Source organism: Bufo gargarizans, chromosome 4 (genome assembly GCF_014858855.1).
Source record: "Bufo gargarizans isolate SCDJY-AF-19 chromosome 4, ASM1485885v1, whole genome shotgun sequence".
Taxonomy (NCBI): Eukaryota; Metazoa; Chordata; class Amphibia; order Anura; family Bufonidae; genus Bufo; species Bufo gargarizans.
Window position 1 is genome coordinate 472,115,763 of NC_058083.1, and position 21,354 is coordinate 472,137,116.

The 21,354-nt window shown below is 45.0% G+C and overlaps 1 protein-coding gene across 1 annotated transcript in view; it reads left to right on the forward strand.

Annotated features, from left to right (window-relative positions):
* The window catches only part of DNAAF10 (dynein axonemal assembly factor 10), a 28,971-nt gene extending 9,760 nt beyond the window's left edge, over positions 1 to 19,211 (forward strand). Inside the window, exons 3-8 of the mRNA XM_044289635.1 lie at positions 10,435 to 10,565; positions 11,655 to 11,756; positions 12,601 to 12,716; positions 14,065 to 14,199; positions 14,289 to 14,386; positions 16,312 to 19,211. Coding sequence (XP_044145570.1) covers positions 10,435 to 10,565; positions 11,655 to 11,756; positions 12,601 to 12,716; positions 14,065 to 14,199; positions 14,289 to 14,386; positions 16,312 to 16,519 — 790 coding nt within the window. The 3' untranslated portion in view covers positions 16,520 to 19,211. The remainder of the gene's footprint in view (positions 1 to 10,434; positions 10,566 to 11,654; positions 11,757 to 12,600; positions 12,717 to 14,064; positions 14,200 to 14,288; positions 14,387 to 16,311) is intronic.
* The last annotated feature ends 2,143 nt before the right edge of the window (positions 19,212 to 21,354 follow it).

Genomic DNA, 21,354 nt, shown 5'->3' on the forward strand with positions numbered 1-21,354 from the left:
GATATTGATGACCTATCCTCAGAATAGATAAACGTGAAAATGTAGAAGCAGCACCTTACGGTCTCAAGATAATGCGTCGTTCAATGCAGTAGCCTAGCCGTAGGCCCTTGATCCATCAGGCCTTGGAATACGTATATAAAAAAGAAGATGGCTTCGGCAGCATGTAGCAGTATCAAAACTTCTTTATTTGTACCTCCAGACACAAATGGCAACGTTTCGACTGTTCACCAGTCTTTGTCAAGCCTAATGACATCAGTGTTGGTAGGCATATAAATACCCCCCATAATAAAAAACACGCCCCACATTCAATCAACAAAGCTAATCATTGTGATGGAATAAATCTGTACAGGTTATTACTTACTGAAACCGGCATGGCCTCCATCCTCCTCATGTGCGCCACAGCGTGTTGTTTACTCCATTGCGCAGCCGCGGCTCGCCGGCTACACATGTCGGAAGTGTCGTCAGTTACCATGACTACGGCAGGCATAGACGTCTCCGGCCAATAGAAAGCCAGAAGAGAACATTGTCGTCATCGTCGTCATCATCTGCGCGACGTCCACGTGACACCCCACATGGTGCGCACAACCGTGCGTCAATCTCATGGGTCACATGGGCGGCGCAGCCAATGAAGACACAATGCAAGTGTCGGAGCCATGGAGACCCCGACGCCGCGGACTGCGCAACTTAACCTAAGGTGATGTGCATGATCCATATGTCAACATGCACTCGATAGGTGGCTGGATGAACATTGTCAGATCAAGATCGCAACAATGATCACCACATTCTCCCTAACTAATGGCCAAATCAAACAGAGGTGGAGACCATGTCCGGCGTCGCACATCATTATGTATAGCACATATTTCACAAATGACACCCATCAGACAATAAAAGACATTATATCATACAATTATAGCAGTCACTATAATGGGGATGTGTTATCACATATAAAAAATTAATTATAAAAAATTAATTAATGATGTCCCTATACTGAAGAGGACCATCGAACGACCCACATCAGTCGATAGATGTAACGTTAAACTCCAAGTTTAACCCATAGGGTTGAAGGGATCTAAGGGTATGGATCCACTTTAATTCCTTTTTCCTTAGGATCGCCTTCCTATCACCACCTCTTCTCAGATATCCAACGCTGTCTATTACTCGGAATCTTAATTGATTAATAGCATGTTTACAATCAATAAATGTTTGGCAACCGGTTTGTCAATGGCTCCTGTTCTAATAGTACTCTTATGCTTATTAATCCTTTCCCTCAGTTCCATTGTGGTTTCACCCACATATATTAGGCTACACGGACACTGTATCATGTAAACCACATCTGTGGATTTGCATGTGAAGTGTCCCTTGATCTTAAACCGTTTACCACTATAGGGATGAGTAAAACCATCACCTCTCATGATGCAACTGCAGTTGCAGCAGGAGAGGCAAGGGAAATTACCATTCCTAAGTGGTGCCAGTCTTTTCTGTTTGTCTAAATCCTTGCCTCCTATGTCCGCTTTGACCAATCTGTCACGTAAATTACGGGTCCGTTTATATGCCATCATTGGGGGGACAGAAAACTCTTTGACTGTTGGCAGTCCTTTCTGAAGGATCTGCCAGTCCTGGCGTAAGATGGCAGCAATATTGCGGCTGTCACCCCCAAAGATGGACACAAAAGGGATACGGGCAGACTCTTGTTTCAGTGGTTTTCTCACCAATGTGGATCCACGATTCATGGAAGTGATCCTATGTTTGGTACGGTTAATCAGCTGGTTAGGGTAGCCTCTCTTTGCAAATTTCCTACACATCTCATCTATTCTGTAGTCAAATTGGGTGTCATCGGATACGATCCGACGTACCCTTAGTAACTGGCTCCATGGAAGAGAATTCACCATGGACTGAGGGTGATTACTGTTGTACATTAGTAGGGTATTCCTATCTGTAGGTTTCTGGAATAGATCAGTACTGATCCTTCCATTGTGCACCTGAACTCGGACGTCAAGGAACTGCAGCTCACGGGCAGAATGCATCACGGTGAACTGCAGGTCCCGGACCCCAGAGTTCAGGTGCACATGGAAATCCTCCAGTTCAGGTATAGTGCCTGTCCAAATCAAGAAAATGTCGTCGATGTAGCGCCACCAGCACAGAACCCTCTCAAAAAAAGTGGAGCGATACACAAGCCGATCCTCGACCTCCGCCATGAAGATGTTAGCGTAGGTGGGGGCCATATTGGACCCCATCGCCACACCACGCTTCTGCTGGTAGAAGGTGTCCCCAAAGAGGAAATAATTCCTCCTCAGGACCACCTCCAGGAGGGCGAGGATCAACCGGCGTGCCCCAGGAGAGAGTTCTGTGCTGGCAAGGGCCACATCGACGACACCCAAACCATAAGAGTGGTCGATGGACGTGTACAGCGATACAACATCGAAACTACAAGTAAAAATTCCGCAGGCAAAACCAGTGCGTTCAGCTTAGTCAGGAAATGGCCAGTGTCTCTGATATAGGAGGGGGCCGTGGTCGCATGGATCCGCAATACCCTATCTAGAAAAATTGATATGGGATTAAAGATGGAGCCCCTGCCCGACACAATGGGTCGGCCAGGAGGATCCATTAAACTCTTATGGATCTTTGGTAGAACATATATTACAGGGGTAATTGGGTGGCTCACATGTAAGAAATTATAAAGTTCATCATCGATGACTCCTTGGCTAAGTGCCTCATCCAATAGTACCCCTATAACACCTGCTATATCAAACTTCGGATCCTTGTTCAGTATCTCATAGACATTAACGTCCCCTACCTGTCGTGTGATCTCATTAATATATTTACAGGTATCCATGACGACCACAGGCACCCCCCTTGTCAGCTGGCTTAATGGTTAAATTTATATTGCCGTTCCAGTTCAGACAAAGCCCGCCTCTCAACCTGGGACAGATTATGCCTGAACTGGTCAGTACCTATCCTCCCTCAATTGGTCAATTCGTTTCCTGACAAAGCTGATATATGTTTCAACCACATGGTTATTTTGCGGTGGCGAAAAATAACTTTTGTTGCGTAAATCAAAATCTTTACACATAAGCGTATCAGTGGGTACAATTGGTGGACACCTGGATGTATCGATGTCTCTCATTGAGAAAAAAGCTTTCAGCCTAAGGCGTCTAAAGAACTTTTGTAGGTCCAGTTCAAGTTCGAACCAATCACGTGGGGTAGTGGGGCAGAACGTCAAGCCCCGGCTCAATACATTGGTTGTATATCATCAAGTTGGGAAGATGAAATGTTCACAACTAGGTTCATTTCCGTAGCCCGCGCCTCGTTATCCTCCCCTGTGGATGGGAAGAGGCTTCCATGGGTATAGGGGGAAGGGCCCTTGCTGGATCGATGGTGTCTCCTACCACCCATTCTGTATCGCCCTCGCCTCTTTTTCGGCCATGGCCTAAAAAATTATTGGACGCACCTGACTCATCAGCAGAGTCGGACTCACCAGTGCTGAAGCCAAACTTGCCTTGATCAAAGCGTTTCCCTACGTCTCCGCCTATTAAATCTTTGTGATTGAGACGTCTGCCAATTGTAAATTTTACCAGATTGGTAATCATCCAAGTCTCTGTGCCACTTATCCCTTTTAATGTGTTCAACCTCGGATTTGTGCCGCATAACGTGTTGATTCGTTTTTTCTTTGTAAGCTGTAAACTCTTCGCCACTCATCAGGTCCCGAATCTGGGTTTCCAAATTAGTTGTAATTACCTTCAGGTTATCCACTTGCACCTGAACTCTGGGGTCCGGGACCTGCAGTTCACCGTGATGCACTCTGCCCGTGAGCTGCAGTTCCTTGACGTCCGAGTTCAGGTGCACAATGGAAGGATCAGTACTGATCTATTCCAGAAACCTACAGATAGGAATACCCTACTAATGTACAACAGTAATCACCCTCAGTCCATGGTGAATTCTCTTCCATGGAGCCAGTTACTAAGGGTACGTCGGATTGTATCCGATGACACCCAATTTGACTACAGAATAGATGAGATGTGTAGGAAATTTACAAAGAGAGGCTACCCTAACCAGCTGATTAACCGTACCAAACATAGGATTACTTCCATGAATCGTGGATCCACATTGGTGAGAAAACCACCGAAACAAGAGTCTGCCCGTATCCCTTTTGTGTCCATCTTTGGGGGTGACAGCCGCAATATTGCTGCCATCTTACGCCAGGATTGGCAGATCCTTCAGAAAGGACTGCCAACAGTCAAAGAGTTTTCTGTCCCCCCAATGATGGCATATAAACGGACCCGTAATTTACGTGACAGATTGGTTAAAGCGGACATAGGAGGCAAGGATTTAGACAAACAGAAAAGACTGGCACCACTTAGGAATGGTAATTTCCATAAGGTATGTTGGTAAACGGTTTAAGATCAAGGGACACTTCACATGCAAATCCACAGATGTGGTTTACATGATACAGTGTCCGTGTAGCTTAATATATGTGGGTGAAACCACAATGGAACTGAGGGAAAGGATTAATAAGCATAAGAGTACTATTAGAACAGGAGCCATTGACAAACCGGTTGCCAAACACTTTATTGATTGTAAACATGCTATTAATCAATTAAGATTCCGAGCAATAGACAGCGTTGGATATCTGAGAAGAGGTGGTGATAGGAAGGCGATCCTAAGGAAAAAGGAACTTAAGTGGATCCATACCCTTAGATCCCTTCAACCCTATGGGTTAAACTTGGAGTTTAACGTTACATCTATCGACTGATGTGGGTCGTTCGATGGTCCTCTTCAGTATAGGGACATCATTAATTAATTTGTTATAATTAATTTTTTTACATGTGATAACACATCCCCATTATAGTGATTGCTATAATTGTATGATATAATGCCTTTTATTGTCTGATGGGTGTCATTTTTGAAATATGTGCTATACATAATGATATGCGACGCCGGACATGGTCTCCACCTCTGTTTGATTTGGGCATCAGTTAGGGAGAATGTGATGATCATTGTTGCGATCTTGATCTGACAATGTTCATCTAGCCACCCATCGTGTGCATGTTGACATATGGATCATGCACATCACCTTAGGATAAGTTGCGCAGTCCACGGCGTCAGGGTTTCCATGGCTCCGACACTTGCACTATGTCTCCATTGGCTGCGCCGCCCATGTGACCCATGAGATTGACGCACGGTTGTGCGCACCATGTGGGGTGTCACGTGGGCGTCGCGCAGATGATGACGACAATGTTCTCTTCTGGCTATCTATTGGCCGGAGACGTCAACGCCTGCCGTAGTCATGGTAACTGACGACACTTCCGGCATGTGTAGCCGGTGAGCCGCGGCTGCGCAATGGAGTAAATAACACGCTGTGGCGCACATGAGGAGGAGGGAGACCATGCCGGTTTCAGTAAGTAATAACCTGTACAGATTTATTCCATCACAATGATTAGCTTTGTTGATTGAATGTGGGGCGTGTTTTTTATTATGGGGGGTATTTATATGCCTACCAACACTGATGTCATTAGGCTTGACAAAGACTGGTGAACAGTCGAAACGTTGCCATTTGTGTCTGGAGGTACAAATAAAGAAGTTTTGATACTGCTACATGCTGCCGAAGCCATCTTCTTTTTTATATACCTATCCTCAGAATAGGTCATCGATATCAGATTAGTGGGGGTCCGTCACCTGTTTTGGGCAGCCATGACACCGGAAAGTATACAGCAGAAGGCTCTGGGCACTGTGTAGTTTCCAGCTCTGACATACTGAAGATTAGCTCCCACTTACTTGAATAGTAGCTGAGCTGCAGTAGGGCTGGGCAATATGGCCTAAAATCTATATCGCGATCAGTGGCGTACACACAATCCATGGGGCCCCGATGCAAAACTGATCTATGCCCCCCCCACTACCTCCTCTACCAGTGGTGTAACTATAGTGTTATGGACCACAGTGCAAACATTTTTACAAAGAAGCGGCAGATTTTCTTACTTAGGGCTCTTTCCATGCGACTAATCCGCTGCGTGACTGAGTGCCAAGCCCCATTCTGGACAACAGAGACACGGAGCAGTGACATGATTGACTGTGATCTTTTTGTAGTAAAAAAGATCACAGAGAGGCACGGAGCATTACCAATCATGTTAATGCTCCATGTCTCTGCTGTCCGAAACGGGGCTAGGCTCTCTTTCACGCAGCGGATTACCTGCAGGAGATCCGCTCTTGTTAAAGAGCCCTAAGCTCAATGCATGGCTACACTCACCCAGTCCTAATAAAATCTGGTCCTACCTCATCCAGGGTGTCACTGGCATCGGCGTGATGTCTGCTGGATCCAGAACAAGGTCCCTGTGGTGAGAAAAAAAAGAATAATCACATAAGGAAGGGATGGTAACTGCCTCTGTGAAATCGCCAGCAGGAGGCGCTGTGCTGCCCTATAAGACTGAGCCATGACAATGTATAGCAGGGTAATCTAGGACATTTCCCCTAAGTGCAACAACACAGTACTAATGCCCACCTTGTGGCCCCTCACAGTAGTTATGCCCACCTTTGTTCCTGTCACAGTAGTTATGCCCAGATATGTGCCCCCTCATAGCAGTTATGCCAAATGTGTCCCCTTACAGTAGTTATGCCCAGATATGTGCCCCCTCAGAGTAGTAATGCCAGATTATGTCCCCTCACAGTAGTAATGCCAGATTGTGTCCCCTCACAGTAGTAATGCCAGATTGTGTCCCCTCACAGTAGTAATGCCAGATTATGTGTCCCCTCACAGTAGTAATGCCAGATTATGTGTCCCCTCACAGTAGTAATGCCAGATTATGTGTCCCCTCACAGTAGTAATGCCAGATTATGTGTCCCCTCACAGTAGTAATGCCAGATTATGTGTCCCCTCACAGTAGTAATGCCAGATTATGTGTCCCCTCACAGTAGTAATGCCAGATTATGTGTCCCCTCACAGTAGTAATGCCAGATTATGTGTCCCCTCACAGTAGTAATGCCAGATTATGTGTCCCCTCACAGTAGTAATGCCAGATTATGTGTCCCCTCACAGTAGTAATGCCAGATTATGTGTCCCCTCACAGTAGTAATTCCCAGATATATGCCCCCTCACAGTAGTAATTCCCAGATATATGCCCCCTCACATTAGGAATGCCCAGATATATGCCCCCTCACATTAGAAATGCCCAGATATATGCCCCCTCACATTAGATATGCCCACATATGTGCCCCTCACAGTGGTTATGCCAGATTACGTGCCCCATCACAGTAGTTATGCCTTCATATGTGCCCCCCTCACAGTAGTTATGCCAGATTAGGTGCCCCCTCAAATTAGTTATGGCAGATTAGGTGCATCTCAGTAGAGATGCCAACTTTTGTGCCCCTCACTCTAGTTGTGCCCATCAAACACGCCCCCTGCCCCAAGTCTGCAGGGTTAGAAAAAAAACATACTTGCCTTCTTCCCTGATGACAGACGGCAGATTCCCGGGCTTTCAGCTCACCTCCCACAGCCGGCAGCGCGATGTGGGGCCAGCAGGGGGAGCTCCTGAGCTCTGAAGATCAGTGAAGCAGGGAGCAGAGAGGTTTCCCTGCTTCACTATGGAAACGGAACTGCCTGGCCGGGTGAGTTAGTGCGCGCTCTCCCCCCCCCCCCCTCCATATTATACATGTAATGGAGGCATGGAGCGCTCTGATGGGGCCCGAAATTGCCACTGTACTTCATGCTGGGCCCCATCAGAGCACTCCATTACATGTGAGTACAGCGGGGCCCCTGCCAGCGGCCTGGGGGGGTCCGCAGGCTGCCGGGCCCCTGTATGTACTCCACTGATCGCAATATAATTTGAAGCATGTGCGATATATTATTTTCTTCTGTATGTATACAAATTACATGGCCATCATCATCCATGTCCCCCAGCCAGCACAATCAGCCCCATGTCATTGCCATTTGCCATCATTCATGTCCCCCAGCCAGCCCCATGCCATTGCCACCATCATGTCGATGACGATAATATCGTATATTGTTTATATCGCCCACCCCTATGCAGTACCCCACGATGGCCACTGCACAGTGTGTGGCGCTGTCTACTTCCAGTTCAGTACACTGTATAGTTTCTGGTGCCACAGCTGATTGGTTGGGGTATCAGGTATTGGACCCCCACCAATTTGATATTGATGACCTATCCTGAGGATAGGTTATCAATATCTGTACCATGAAGATCCCCTTTAAAGGGGTTGTCTCACTTCAGCAACAGACATTTATCATATACACGAAGCAAAGGAAGCAACATGGATAATACCAATACATTAGTAAGTGCCTGAACCCGGACACAACCCCATCTGCACTCATTCACCATGAATGAGTGGAGCATTGGTGCTTTTTACTCTTCGATACTCCCCCCTTGCCTTGCGCTGAATCGCAGGGCAAAGGTAAAAACAGGCTAGGGCAGCACTAAAGCCCGCACATTAGTGGCGGTGACGTCCCGGGCTCTTCATGGGTAAGCTAGACAGAGTTTTCCTTCTATGAGTGAGCCCGGTAGACCGCCCATTACAGCCGGTGACGTCACCAGGAACACTGCTAGGGAGAGGACTCCGCCTTGCTGTGTCGAAAGAAGACCTTTGGAGTGTAAAAAGCTCGGATGCTTCACTCATTAATGGTGAATGAGAGCAGATGGGGTTGTGTCTGGGTTCAGCTCTGAACCTGGACAAACCCCTTGAATACAAGGCACTCACTAATGTATTGTGATCGTCCATATTGCCTCCTTTGCTTGGTTGATTCATTTTTCCATTACATTACACTGCTCATTTCCATGGTTACGACCACCCAGCAATCCAGCAGCGGTGATCGTGCTTGCACACTCCAACGGCCCCAGCCACCAGAGAGGCGCTTTTTCCTGTATTGTGCAATGAATCCAGCCAGCAAAGGAAGCAATATGGACAATCACAATACATTAGTAAGTGCTTTGTTGTAACTTTATCTACATGATAAATTCCCTTTGAAGTGAGACAACCCCTTTAAACCTGGTGACATTTGAAAGCTGAGGTTTTTATTACTTAGTCACCGCTACATACAGTATGTCCTTTGTATTGGATAGTTGAAATTTTCATCTCCGTTACACTTTTATTCTAATTCAGGGTTGAATGTGGTAAGACCGATAAGATAACTGAAGTGACAATTGCCCAGTTTCTGGACTTAGCAGGGCTACTAGGGAATTTTTCTCCCCTCTGTTAATTTTTCTCTCCCCATTTTTGACCTTTATAATCACTGGCCGCCCACTAGCTATCTTGACTATTGTTCACTTACCATGTGAGTTGTTGTATAGTTAGCCTGTGTTTTCAGTTTTTTTATATAAAATAATTTATTAAATAGTAAGGTCATTTTTTTTAAAAAAAAATCGTTGTTTTTTCACTTGCATATGACCTTTAAGTATCTATATACATCTGTTTTTGATAGAACAACACTTTTTTTTTTTTATATATATTTTTTTTTTAGCCAATTCTGTTCCATGATAAATGCAGAATAATTGGGTACTGACCTGCAGTATATACACTAAATCAATGCGAAGTCCAATCACATTGCATTCCGGCATGAACGTGAGATTCCTTCCCGTGAGCAGCGTGTTTCTGTAAGCTGCTTACTGTATTGTGGACCGAATGATGTACAGCGCCATCTGCTGGGAGGAGAGGAGACACAATGCAGCGTCTGGCTCCAGTACCATGTTACTGAATAATTGATATAGTGTCACACGTTGTCACTGGTGTAACTTTGCTTTAATTCCCAGCATTCAAATTGCATTTCCTGCCGCAATGCCTGAGCTCAGGGACGGTGCTGAACCTGTGTGTTCTAATTAATGCCGATATTACTATTATTATTACTATTATTATTATTTATTCATTGCATGGTGCTTTACATCTAAAGCGTGTACACACCATATACAAAGACAAGTACAACAGGCATGAACTCCTTAACCTACTGGTACAGAGGTATAAGAAATTTGGAAAAAAAATTTATTCTGGGGGTCATTTATTAATACCGGCGTTTTAGATGCTGGTCTTGATAAGCCCCTGCGCCCTGAACTTACGTAGAGGCGCAGGTCTCTATATAATTTTGGCAAATCCAGCGCCGTTCTAAATGTAAGCCAGCTTCCTTGCTGTCTTACATTTAGATTTTCTACACCTAAAACAGGCGTAGAAAATGATGAATGTAAATGACCCCCTGGAGACTGTAAGTGGCTACTAAAACAGACCGGTCAGGATTGGTGAAAGGTCCTCTTTAGCCTATAGATTTCAGTGGACAATCCCTTTAAGGTGTGTTTTAATCAGCCCCTGTGTTCTGCTCTATTTCCTTGTCCTTTCGCTCCCCTGTATCCGCATTGGGTCCAGTCCGGGAATCGAGGAACATAAAGAAGCAGCATTGTATAAGGCTTTTCTAATATTTCCACAAATTACCAACTTGCTTTCTAGGGATCTGGAAGCGGCCGACACTCCGGTGTACTCTGTGAAAGGCCACAAGGAGATCGTTAACTGTATTGATGGCGTTGGAGGCTTAGGGATTGGGGAAGGAGCTCCAGAGATTGTAACCGGAAGCCGGGATGGTAAGTCTTCTGTAAAATAGGATTTAAAGGGGTTCTGCATATGAATAATGTAATGAATGAGAATTAGACGTCATATAGCACATGACAGCCTCTTTCTATCAAACCTAGAACCAGCCCCGTACCTCACATGGGATCAGAGATCTCCCCATTCATTGCTAGATTTGTATCAAGCAAGCAGCTGAGGAGGGAAGTTCTTTTTAAGGGGGGATGTCCTTTCTCCAGGGGCGTTTCCTCTAACCGGTAGTGTCCTTTCTGCTGCAGCTTTCTCTCTGAAGGCATCTACAGAAAATATAGCTGGTAAGAGTTGAAGATTTAAAGGGGTTGTCCCATCTCAGACAATAGGTTCATATCGCTAGGTGCGGTAGAACGGAGCCGGGAAATGCGCAGCCACCGTCCATTCATTTCTATGAGGGCTGCCAAAAATAGAGCGCTGGCTCGGCTATTTCTGTCTGCCCCATAGAAATGAATAGGAGCAGGGGCCGCGCGTGCGCTGTGTGCTCCCATTCACATCTTCTATGGGAGCAGCGCTTGGTGGTGGACGGTCACGGACCTCGGGAAATCCAGGGTCCTCCAGCCACAGCTCTTCCCGCTCTGGTCTCATCAGTGGGACCCGCACCTATCTGACATTGGGGGCATATCCTAGCGATATGCCCCTGTTGTCTGAGATGGGAATACCCCTTTAAACTGAGGTACACAATAAAATAAACGGAACAAACAGCAGGTGGCGCTGTACAGATAGATTTTATTGAACAACTTATTGGCTGTGCAAAAGTTTTACTTATGCAATTACAAAAGTATTCGGATCCAATGTAGAACATGTTTTCTTGGGACAATCACTTTATATGGGATGCCACAACATAGCATACAACTAAATGATACACTTCTGGCTACTGACAGCCGTCGTTGGGGGAGCTCCAACTGAAATGTATTCATAAGTTTCCAGGAGGAGTTTCAGAGGAGCAGCACAATACAGAGTTTCAAGAAATTTTACTCTGGGCTTTTTATTTTTGCTAAATGGACATGTCAGGGGAACGGACAGGTTTTCTTTAGGCATGTTAGTTTAGTTATGCTCCACTGCCTTCCTTCCAGGAACTGTGAAGGTTTGGGACACGAGGCAGAAGGACACCCCGGTGGCCAATATGGAACCAGTAGAAGGAGAAACCAAAAGAGATTGCTGGACTGTGGCATTTGGTAAGCAGTGACTTCAGACCATGTACAACCTGCTAATGTCATGTGGAGGGAGATTACATTGAAGAGGGTGAACTGTAAATCTTCCTCCATTGATGGGAAAGTGGTTATTGGTGAAGGGATTATAGCTGCGCTCATCCCTTTTACACAGGCCGGGGATTGGGCCAGTTATGGGGAACGCCCTTTTTCCAATAATCGTCCTGTGTAACGTTTTTGCCGATCAGACTTGTTGCACTTGTTCTTGCTTGTGATCGCATCTTTCATACCGCACCTAAAATCATTGTTTGTCGGAAGCACATCGCCCGTAATAGACAGGAAAGGTGCGGCTGACCATTTACAATAGTAATAATGTTTGTCCCCCATTCATTTTGCATTGGGCTGTGCGAAAGGCCTGTTAAGACATCTGTCAGCAGATTTGTACCTATGAAACTGTCTGACCTGTGACATGTGCACTCAGCAGCTGAACGAATCTGTGTTGGTCCCATGTTCATATGTGTCCGTATTACTGAGAAAAATGATGTCTTAATATATGCAAATGAGCCTCTAGGAGCAACGGGGGCGTTACCATTACACCTAGAGGCTCTGCTCTCTGCAACTGCCGCGCCCCCTGCACTTTGATTGACAGGGCCAGGCAGGGAAAACAACATCGCTATACTATAAATATAGAAAGATGATAACAGTTGTAAGTTTCTGCAAACCACATCTGCTCAAGTGACGGACATGTTACTTAGAAGGCGTCTTCTGGACTTCTGTACAGAGGGTTCAGCCAAAAGCTACACGATAATTAAGAAATTACTATAGAAGTAGAGAAATATTTGATGGTGTTTGTCTCTCATTTCTACTAAAGGTCATGCGTACAACCAGGAGGAGCGAGTCGTGTGTGCCGGCTATGACAACGGAGACATTAAGCTGTTTGACCTGCGCAATATGTCTTTAAGATGGGAGACCAATATCAAAAATGGGGTATGGTTATCTTTTCTTTTTTTTTCTTTTTTATCATCTCAGTCAGAGAGGGACATCAGTGCGTCCATCTCTGAGGGTGCAGATTCCCCCTCTAAGGCTAGTTTCACAGAAGAAGAGCTCTGTGGATCCAGAATTGCCGGACGGTACCGTAATGCCTACCAGGCCCCTTTAACTATAATGGGGTCCGGTGGAAATCCGGCCACTGCCCAGAAAATATGCCGAGAATCGTTAGGACAAAAACCGCTGCGCGGACTTTCCTTGGGATTTAAGAGGCGACTATAGCCAAGCCAGATATCCATCCGTAGACCGCTGTTTCGGGGTGCTTGCCCCTCGTCGGTATGAAGTAGGGATCTGGCTGGCTAGGTGAGATGTCTTGAACGCGACTTAGGCAGGGTGATGGCTCTCCTTAACGAGACGAGCCCTGTATGGAGACTTACTGGAAATACCCCATGGTATGAAGATTTATTTGTAACATTGAAAGGTCTGATTTTGACTCCTAGGGAGGCACTTCCAAGAAGTGGTGCTGGCAAGATGGTTCTCCTTGGAAGATACCTCTTTTTGATTTGGCATGCTGCCAATGTTGAGCTGTATGTTAGTTTCCAAACTGATTATTTTATTTTTTCTGTAAGGTGTGGATGAGATTTGTTAAAATCCCTCCTTTACTGTAATCTGGATGGAAAATCTGAAGCAAATTGTCTACGTGTGAACACACTCTTAGTTATATACAGGCCATGTGAAGCACTCGCTGAAGCTCAGCATGTTCTGTGCCTTTGGAATAACTTTGCTTCCTAGCTCCAGTAGACAGCAGTGTCAACGGTGACTCTCTAAAAACGTATAGACCTAGCATGGAGTGAGTGCAGCGCCAGTTCAGCTTCTGGTGACTCTAATTATGGTTGGCCCACCATATTCAAAGGCCAACCACAAGAACCTCTGTCTGGCGATGAAGTTGGCTTTCCTAGCTGGTTGAAGGCCATTCACAACAAATTGGACATTAATGGCCTATCAGTATACTGTATCGGTATATTGTATATACCTAGACAACTGAAGGCACATCCGTGTGGTCATGTGAAATCCTCACGTGATCCCCATAGTCCACAGCTCAGTTCAGCTGTGCATGCGCACACAGCGGCAACAGAAATCGGGTATATCATTTAAGTACCTCTTGAATATAAATGAAGAAGCCAGAAGAGGACGCTTCTCCAAAGTGTGCGTGGAGATTTTCTGCTTCCGTATGACTCGGGAGAAGATTCCCTGAGTGGACGCTAGATGCTTCAGCACCATGGTGCATGTGACGTCATGTTCCTCATGTGCTGCGTGCTTTCATTACCTGTTCCATTTGTCTGTCCAGGTCTGCTCTCTGGAGTTTGACAGAAAGGACATCATTATGAATAAATTAGTTGCCACCTCCTTGGAAGGAAAGTTTCATGTCTACGACATGAGGACTCAGCATCCTACGAAAGGTTTTGCATCAGTGACAGAAAAGGTAAGGATTTGTTCTACTCCGTAAATGGCCGCTGCAGCGATTTATGGTATAAAGGTACAATTGTAACTGGTGAAAACTCTCCACACTAGGCGCACAAGTCTACCATCTGGCAAGTGCGGCATCTGCCCCAGAACAGAGATGTCTTTATGACGACAGGAGGAGCTGGAAGTCTTCATCTTTGGAAATAGTGAGTACAGTCGGGATAGAGAGGGAGAAAATGAGGTGGGGTTATATGTCGCTTTCTATGACGTAGATGCGGTCAGGACTCCAGGGTGATGTTTACCACAGTGATTGACGGCTCAGTCTCTTGGACAGATCTGCTCTACGTGTATGCTTATGGTTGTCTCATCTCGACAACTCCTTTCCATAGAACTCGTTCAGGTTGAGAGGGGAGATTTATCAGGACTGGCGTTCCCATATACCCCAGTCTTGACCACCTCTGCTCTGAAATAAGATGCACCTTATATATTAAGAGGCAATTGCTTTCTTTAAAGGGAATCTGTCACCAGCCACCTCCCTGTCCATCGGTTTGCATAGACACATAGCTGTGCTTCACCTGATTAAAACACTATTTTTCTATTCTTGATACAAGGCTCCTTTCCCAAGTTAAGGATCTCCTAATATTAAGTAGGGGCTTGGTGCAACAAGGGTGTCGCCATTGCTCTCATTGCACCTAAACTCCTCTCCTTTCTGTGGCTAACCCCTCCCTGGCTGCTTTGATTGACAGGGCCAGGCAGTGGTAAAGCAGCGAAGGAGGGTCTGATCACAGAAAGGAGCGGAATTGGGTGCAGAGATGGTGAATGGTGAAACCTTCATTGCACCAAAGGCCTAACTTGCATGTTAAGAAAGCATATCCTAACTCTGGTATGGATCTTCGGATCAGGAACGGTGAACCACAGCTACGAAGGGCAGCACGGTGGCTCAGTGGGGACAGCTTATTAAATGCTGCGGAATATAGTAGCACTATATAAGTGCATAAAATAATAATAATGTCTATGCAAATACCTTGATGTATAGAGAGGTCCCTGATTTAATGTGATGCATGGCCCTGTGATTTCAAGGACAACATTTAAAGAAGTTGTCCAAGTTAAAGGGGTTCTGCAGTTTGTTTAAACTGATGATCTATCCTCTGGATAGATCATCAGCATCTGATCGGCGGGGGTCCGACACCCAGGACCCCTGTCGATCAGCTGTTTGAGAAGGCAACGGAGCTGGCAGTAGCGCCGCGGCCTTCTCACTGTTTACCGCAGGCCCAGTGACGTCATGACTAGTATCAATGGCCTGGGCGGGGTTAAGCTCTGTTCACGTGAATGGAGCTTAGCCGCGCCCAGGCCAGTGATACTAGTCGTGACGTCACTGGGCCTGCGGTAAACAGTGAGAAGCCTGCAGCGCTACTGCCAGCTCCGCTGCCTTCTCTAACAGCTCATTGGCAGGGGTCCTGGGTGTTAGACCCCCGCCGATCAGATGCTGATGATCTATCCAGAGGATCAGTTTAAACAAACTGCAGAACCCCTTTAAATAATAACTCTGGCAGCCACTTTACATGTGCTGAAAATAACAAAAGAAGTGATACTTACCCCCTGCTCCTTTTATTGATGTGCTCTGGTTCTGCAGCATTGATGTTATCTTCCTGGCTGCAGCAATGAAGTTCTGTGCACTCAGGTCATTGTGCAGCCAATCGCTGGCCTCACCAGTACACAGGACTTCGCCACTGAGGCCAGTGATCGGCTGCAGCAGTGACCTGTGTGCACAGAACATCACCACTGCCACCAAGAAAACAAACAGCAGGGAGGACTGGAGGGAAGGAAAGGAAGCGGCACGGGAGAAAAAGGGGGCTATCGTTTTTATTTTGTTAATTTAGATAATTTACAGAAGCTGCCCTATTTTTTATTTTATTCGGACACCCCTTTATAGCTCTCACGATATGTTGGATTGACCACTGCCTCCATAGAGCGCCATAGTCATTTGTTTGGTGTCGTCATTTATGCTCCTTTTCTGGTGGCAATCAAATGCATTCTAGATTGTCATTCACATTAATGCAGTTTCATGTATTGTGTTCAGTCCTCCAGAGCTGAGATCGTCATGGACTTACAATGACTTGTGTTTCTTTAGTGAATATCCTGCTCAAAGATCTCGGAAAGACTCTGATGGGGTGGACATGGGAGTGGCGGGAACGGTCAGTCTGCTTCAGAACGTCACTCTATCCACACAGCCCATCTCGAGCATAGACTGGAGCCCCGATAAGAAAGGCTTGTGTGTCTCCACATCATTTGACCAGACTGTCCGAGTGCTGATCGTCACCAAGCTCAACAAGCTGTGATTTCAAGATTCTGCTGCAGAGACACTTGGATCCATTTTCTACACATTTTCTTTCCGTTCGGGTGAAGCTTTTATGTCTGTGAAACCAAAAAAGAAAAAGTTCCTTGTGACCATTGCTGCCACCTTAATATTAAAAGGGAAATGGAGGACCACCAATGGCTCTATGACAAGTCAGAAGATATTTTTTAAGAGGTTCTCCAGCTTTGAAACATTTTTTTGAAGCCCACCCCTCCCTGCCGGATCTGTGGAAGGAAACATAATTAGCTGCTTCCTGCGCACTAGTTCCCTGCTTGACGGGGGTCACGTGTCACTGCAGGCTAAGACCGGCCCCAGTGGTTACGTGTCCCCCCAAGCAGCACGTGACCCAGTGCCAGGCAGTGGGCAGCAGGTAAGTATGCTTCCCTCCACAGGTCCAGCTGTGAGGAGGGCTGCCGAAAATTGTTTTAAAGCTGTAGTGACTAGTGTTGAGCAAACTTATATTTTCAAGTTCGGCGTACAAGGTTCGGGTTATCTAAGAATTTCATTATGGATTCCGCTACCACGGACCATAAGTTATGGTCCGTGGTAGCAGAATCTATAACCGAATTCTTAGATCACCCAAACCTTGTAAACAGAAGTACGCTCATCTCTAGTAGTAACCCTTTAAGGTGGATTTGTGCTTCAAATTGGTTTACAGTGTGAACAGCTCCCTAATCACCAACACTAAAGAGACCGTCTGCTCGCCTGTCATGTCTGTTTTAGTAAATACTTGCATTCTCATCTCCTTTGTGCTGTTCCTCTGGTATTCCTCCAGAAAATATATGAAAAAATTGAAAACTGGGTGTTACCATTCCCCTTGTCAATAGAGTGTGTTCCTACACCGTCTGGTGTTGGTGTCAGACTGGTTGTCAATTTTATTCTGTTATTTCCAAAAGTAATAACAGAGGAACCTGCTTCAGAACTGATTATATATTTCATGGGGCTAGTGTTAAAGGAACACTCTGGGCAAACTGATGTATTGTGTTGTGACTAGTCCTGCGGGGTCCTGCACCAGGAGTAACACAAGTGCATCCATTTTCCCCTCAGGTGTTCCTTTAAGAAGGTTATGTGAGTATATATGAAAATTCTAATATATTTGATTTGATAGCCCCCTTGATAATATAAGTCTATAAGCCTCCCCCCTGTCAAAATGGAAAAGGACCAATCCCCGTGGTGCTTACCCAGCCGTCAGGATACACTGAGAATCTGTGCCGGAGTGTAACCCGCCATTCAGAAAGCAGATTCTTCGTTTTTAGTAAATTCATTTCCACAGTTTAGATTTTATTATAAAGTATGTGGTTTATAAAGTCGTGTAGCTAATTTTGTATAAAGAAAGTGCCTGAAGTATGAATTCTCTGAGACGCCATAATGTCCATAAAATCTAATCAACCTCAAGTACAATAACCTAGAAAATGTAGTTTGCCGGTCTCTCTCCGCTCACTGCCCTCCAGTCTGGAACTCTGGATTGACAAATAAGGGTGCAATATGTGGCAAAATATGTGTTTAAATCACAGTTTTGTGTTAAATGTATTTTTTTTATAGAATTTCTGGTGTTTTAATTTTTTACTTTGCCATGTCACTATCTACATTTAAAAAAAATAGTCTATAATCCTGCAATTTTCACACTGGCCACCAGGTCTAATAATAGGTCAGGATTTCCTGTTCAGTACAGGTAACTTTGCATAATCATTATCACCACAAGCTGGATTACAATGACAACTAACACCTCTGTATAGGTAACACAGAATACACCATTCACAATAGCTGATATCACAGCTCATCTACTCCCTCCCGACCTCTGCACAGGTCACAGAGCATGCCTAGAAATCTCTCCTATAGAAGTCAGTAGGATCGGCTCCTGTCCATGGTGTCTATGGCCCTTGTGGCTGCTCTGAAAAGAACAGGAAGTCTTGACATATTTTAGGTCTAGTGGCCAGTGTGAAAACTGCACAATATTAGTTTTTTATTGTCTTTTTTTTTTTTTTTTATTATATGACATATTGACATGGAAAAAATTTATAAAGTGTTTAACATAAAGAAAGACATGATTTAGACAATAGGTCACTTTCTGATGACACATTCCCTTTAATGCAGGTTTGGAACATTAGTTTTGGAGAAGGAAAATGACAGCGATTTAGAGGTCTGGCTGGGCTGGCTAATGACTATAGAGTGACAGTGACCTAAGGCATGTTATCTTGGACAGATGTATTTTTAGAAATATATCTATGCACCTGGAGAGATTCATGTTTTACTGTACAGCTGGCTGTATACTGCATTTCTTCAATAATTTGACATTTATTTGCTCTGACATGCTTGGGGAGCTGCAAGTTCAGAGCTCAGTGGGTGTTCCCTGTGAAGCATGCCCCCCTATTAAACTATTAGTGCTCCAACCTTCTGTCACACTCACATGGATGTGCAAGCTCAGAAGTCTCCTCAGAGATGTAAAACATGCTGTGTGTGAATAATACTGACCTCCACAGGCTACAGACGTCTCTATGATGCTGAGAAGGATATTACAAATAATGAGGGGTAGAACACTGTGCAACATTTAGACAGTCTAAAGATGTGCCAGATACAGTGACTGGTGCTCATAAATATGATGCATCTCTAGACTGTCTAGTGTTAAGTTTATACTACCTACTAACTGGCTTAAAGGGGTTGTGTCACTTCAGCAAATGGCATTCATCATGTAGAGAAAGGTAATACAAGGCACTTACTAATGTATTGTGATTGTCCATATTGCTTCCTTTGCTGGCTGGAATCATTTTTTCATCACATTATATACTGCTTGTTTCCATGGTACAACCACCCTACAATCCACGTGCTTGCACATTATAGAAAAAAGAACCGGCCTATGTGCGCTCCCACAGTCCTGGACACCAGAGAGGCCGACACTTTTTTCTATAGTGTGCAAGTTCGGCCACCACTCATGGATTGAAGGGTGGTCATAACCGCGGAAACGAGCAGCGTAAAATGTGATGGAAAAATGAATCCAGCCAGTGAAACAGGCAATATGTATAATAACCATACATTAGTAAGTGGCTTGTATTAACTTTTTCTCTACATGATAAATGCCACTTGCTGAAGTGGTACAACCCATTTAAAGGAGTTGTGCCAAGTTTTTCACCAAAGAAGATTGCTCCTGGATTACCTGTGTGTACTTTGTGTCTTTATTCCATGTCCAGGATATGGGCCTAGTCTTGTTTGGAAGCTGACATTCCAAGATTTCAAACAGTACCAGCATTACCACAGCATTAATCCATTACATTGGACGTTACAGCTGTTAGAAATCAAGATGGCAGAGAATGCATTGTGGTATCTTGCCGCTTGATCAAAACGGGGAAACGTTCTAGTGATCAGTGGGGGTTACAATGGTTGGACCCCCAGCGATCAGCTAGTTATCCCCTATAACTTTTTTAATAACCTGTCCCTAATAAAAAAAATTCTAATATACTTTATTAATTTTGTATTTTTATTACACTTTTTTCCCTACCTGTGCACTTGAAACGGACATTTCCGTACACCACTGACTGCTCAGCGGTGTACAGAGTACGGGCTGTACACACTTTATGAATGGGGCCGCAGCAGCAGTGCGTACAGGCAGGAGCGTATATTGCTGCGCGTGCCCCCAGGGGTTTACTAACTCCTGGTATAGCACATGGGTTTTCTGTACCCATGTGCTATGCCAGGATTAGCTAAGCGGCTCCTGCTTCGCTAAGCTAAATGCAGTTCTCTTAGCTTAGCAGCTCAGGCAGAAGCAGGAGCTGCTCCTCTCAGCTAATACTGGCATAGCAGGTACAGAGAACCCATGTGCTATGCCAGGAGTCGGTAAACCTCTGGGGGGGCACGGGCAGGTGCAGCAGTATGTGCTCCTGCCCGTACCTACTGCTTCTGCGGCCCCATTCATAAAAATGTCTACAGCCCATACTCCGTACACCGCAGAGCTGTCAGCAGTGTATAAAAATGTCAGTTTTAAGCGCACAGGAAATAGTGTGCTTTAGGTAGGGAGAAGTCTAATAAAAATTCAAAAACTTTTATTAGGGTGTTATTAAAATTTTACTCAAAGATTTAGTTACTCTTTAAATACTTGGCACAACCCAACCCCTTTAATTTGTACCATCATTTTATGCCAAACCTTGGGTCCTTGTCATATCTTAAGCTGCGCTCCCTGATGGAAAAGTGTAAAAAGAAAAGTGTCTATAACACAATAAATGTGAGCCAAAGCACGTACATTTTTTTGGGGATGCACACTGCACCAGAATTTTAGAGTAATTTCATTAGTATATCTCCCTCGTACTTGTGTGTAACCACAGAGCAGTGTGCACTGAACGATAGGATTTTTTTACATTTTTTTTTAAAATCAAGCTTATTTACAAAGTTACCGTACTTCATTTATTAATTTAGACCCACTGGAGTGTAAAATGGTTTTAAACAGTTTTTTACAGCAGATTTCAGTCCTTGTTGATGGTACAAGTCTAGTATGTATGTGAAGAAAGAAGGGTATTCAGGGTTACTAATAAGAGAACATCCTCCATTGCAACCCTGACACATAAGGCGGTAGATAATACCCCTAGAACCATCCCTGTACCTCACATTGTGGAGATCTATCACTGCTCCAATTGTTCTGCTAGATTATCTTCAGCCTGGCAGCTGATTGGAAGGGGTGTCCTTTCTGCTGCAGCTCTCTCCCTGTAACGGCCACAGCTTCTAACAGAACATACGGCTGGTGGCAGTTGAAAATTTAAACTGAGCACGTGCGACCAGCTCAGTGAGACGGACAAAAAAAATAACAAAACAAACAGCAGGTGGCGCTATACA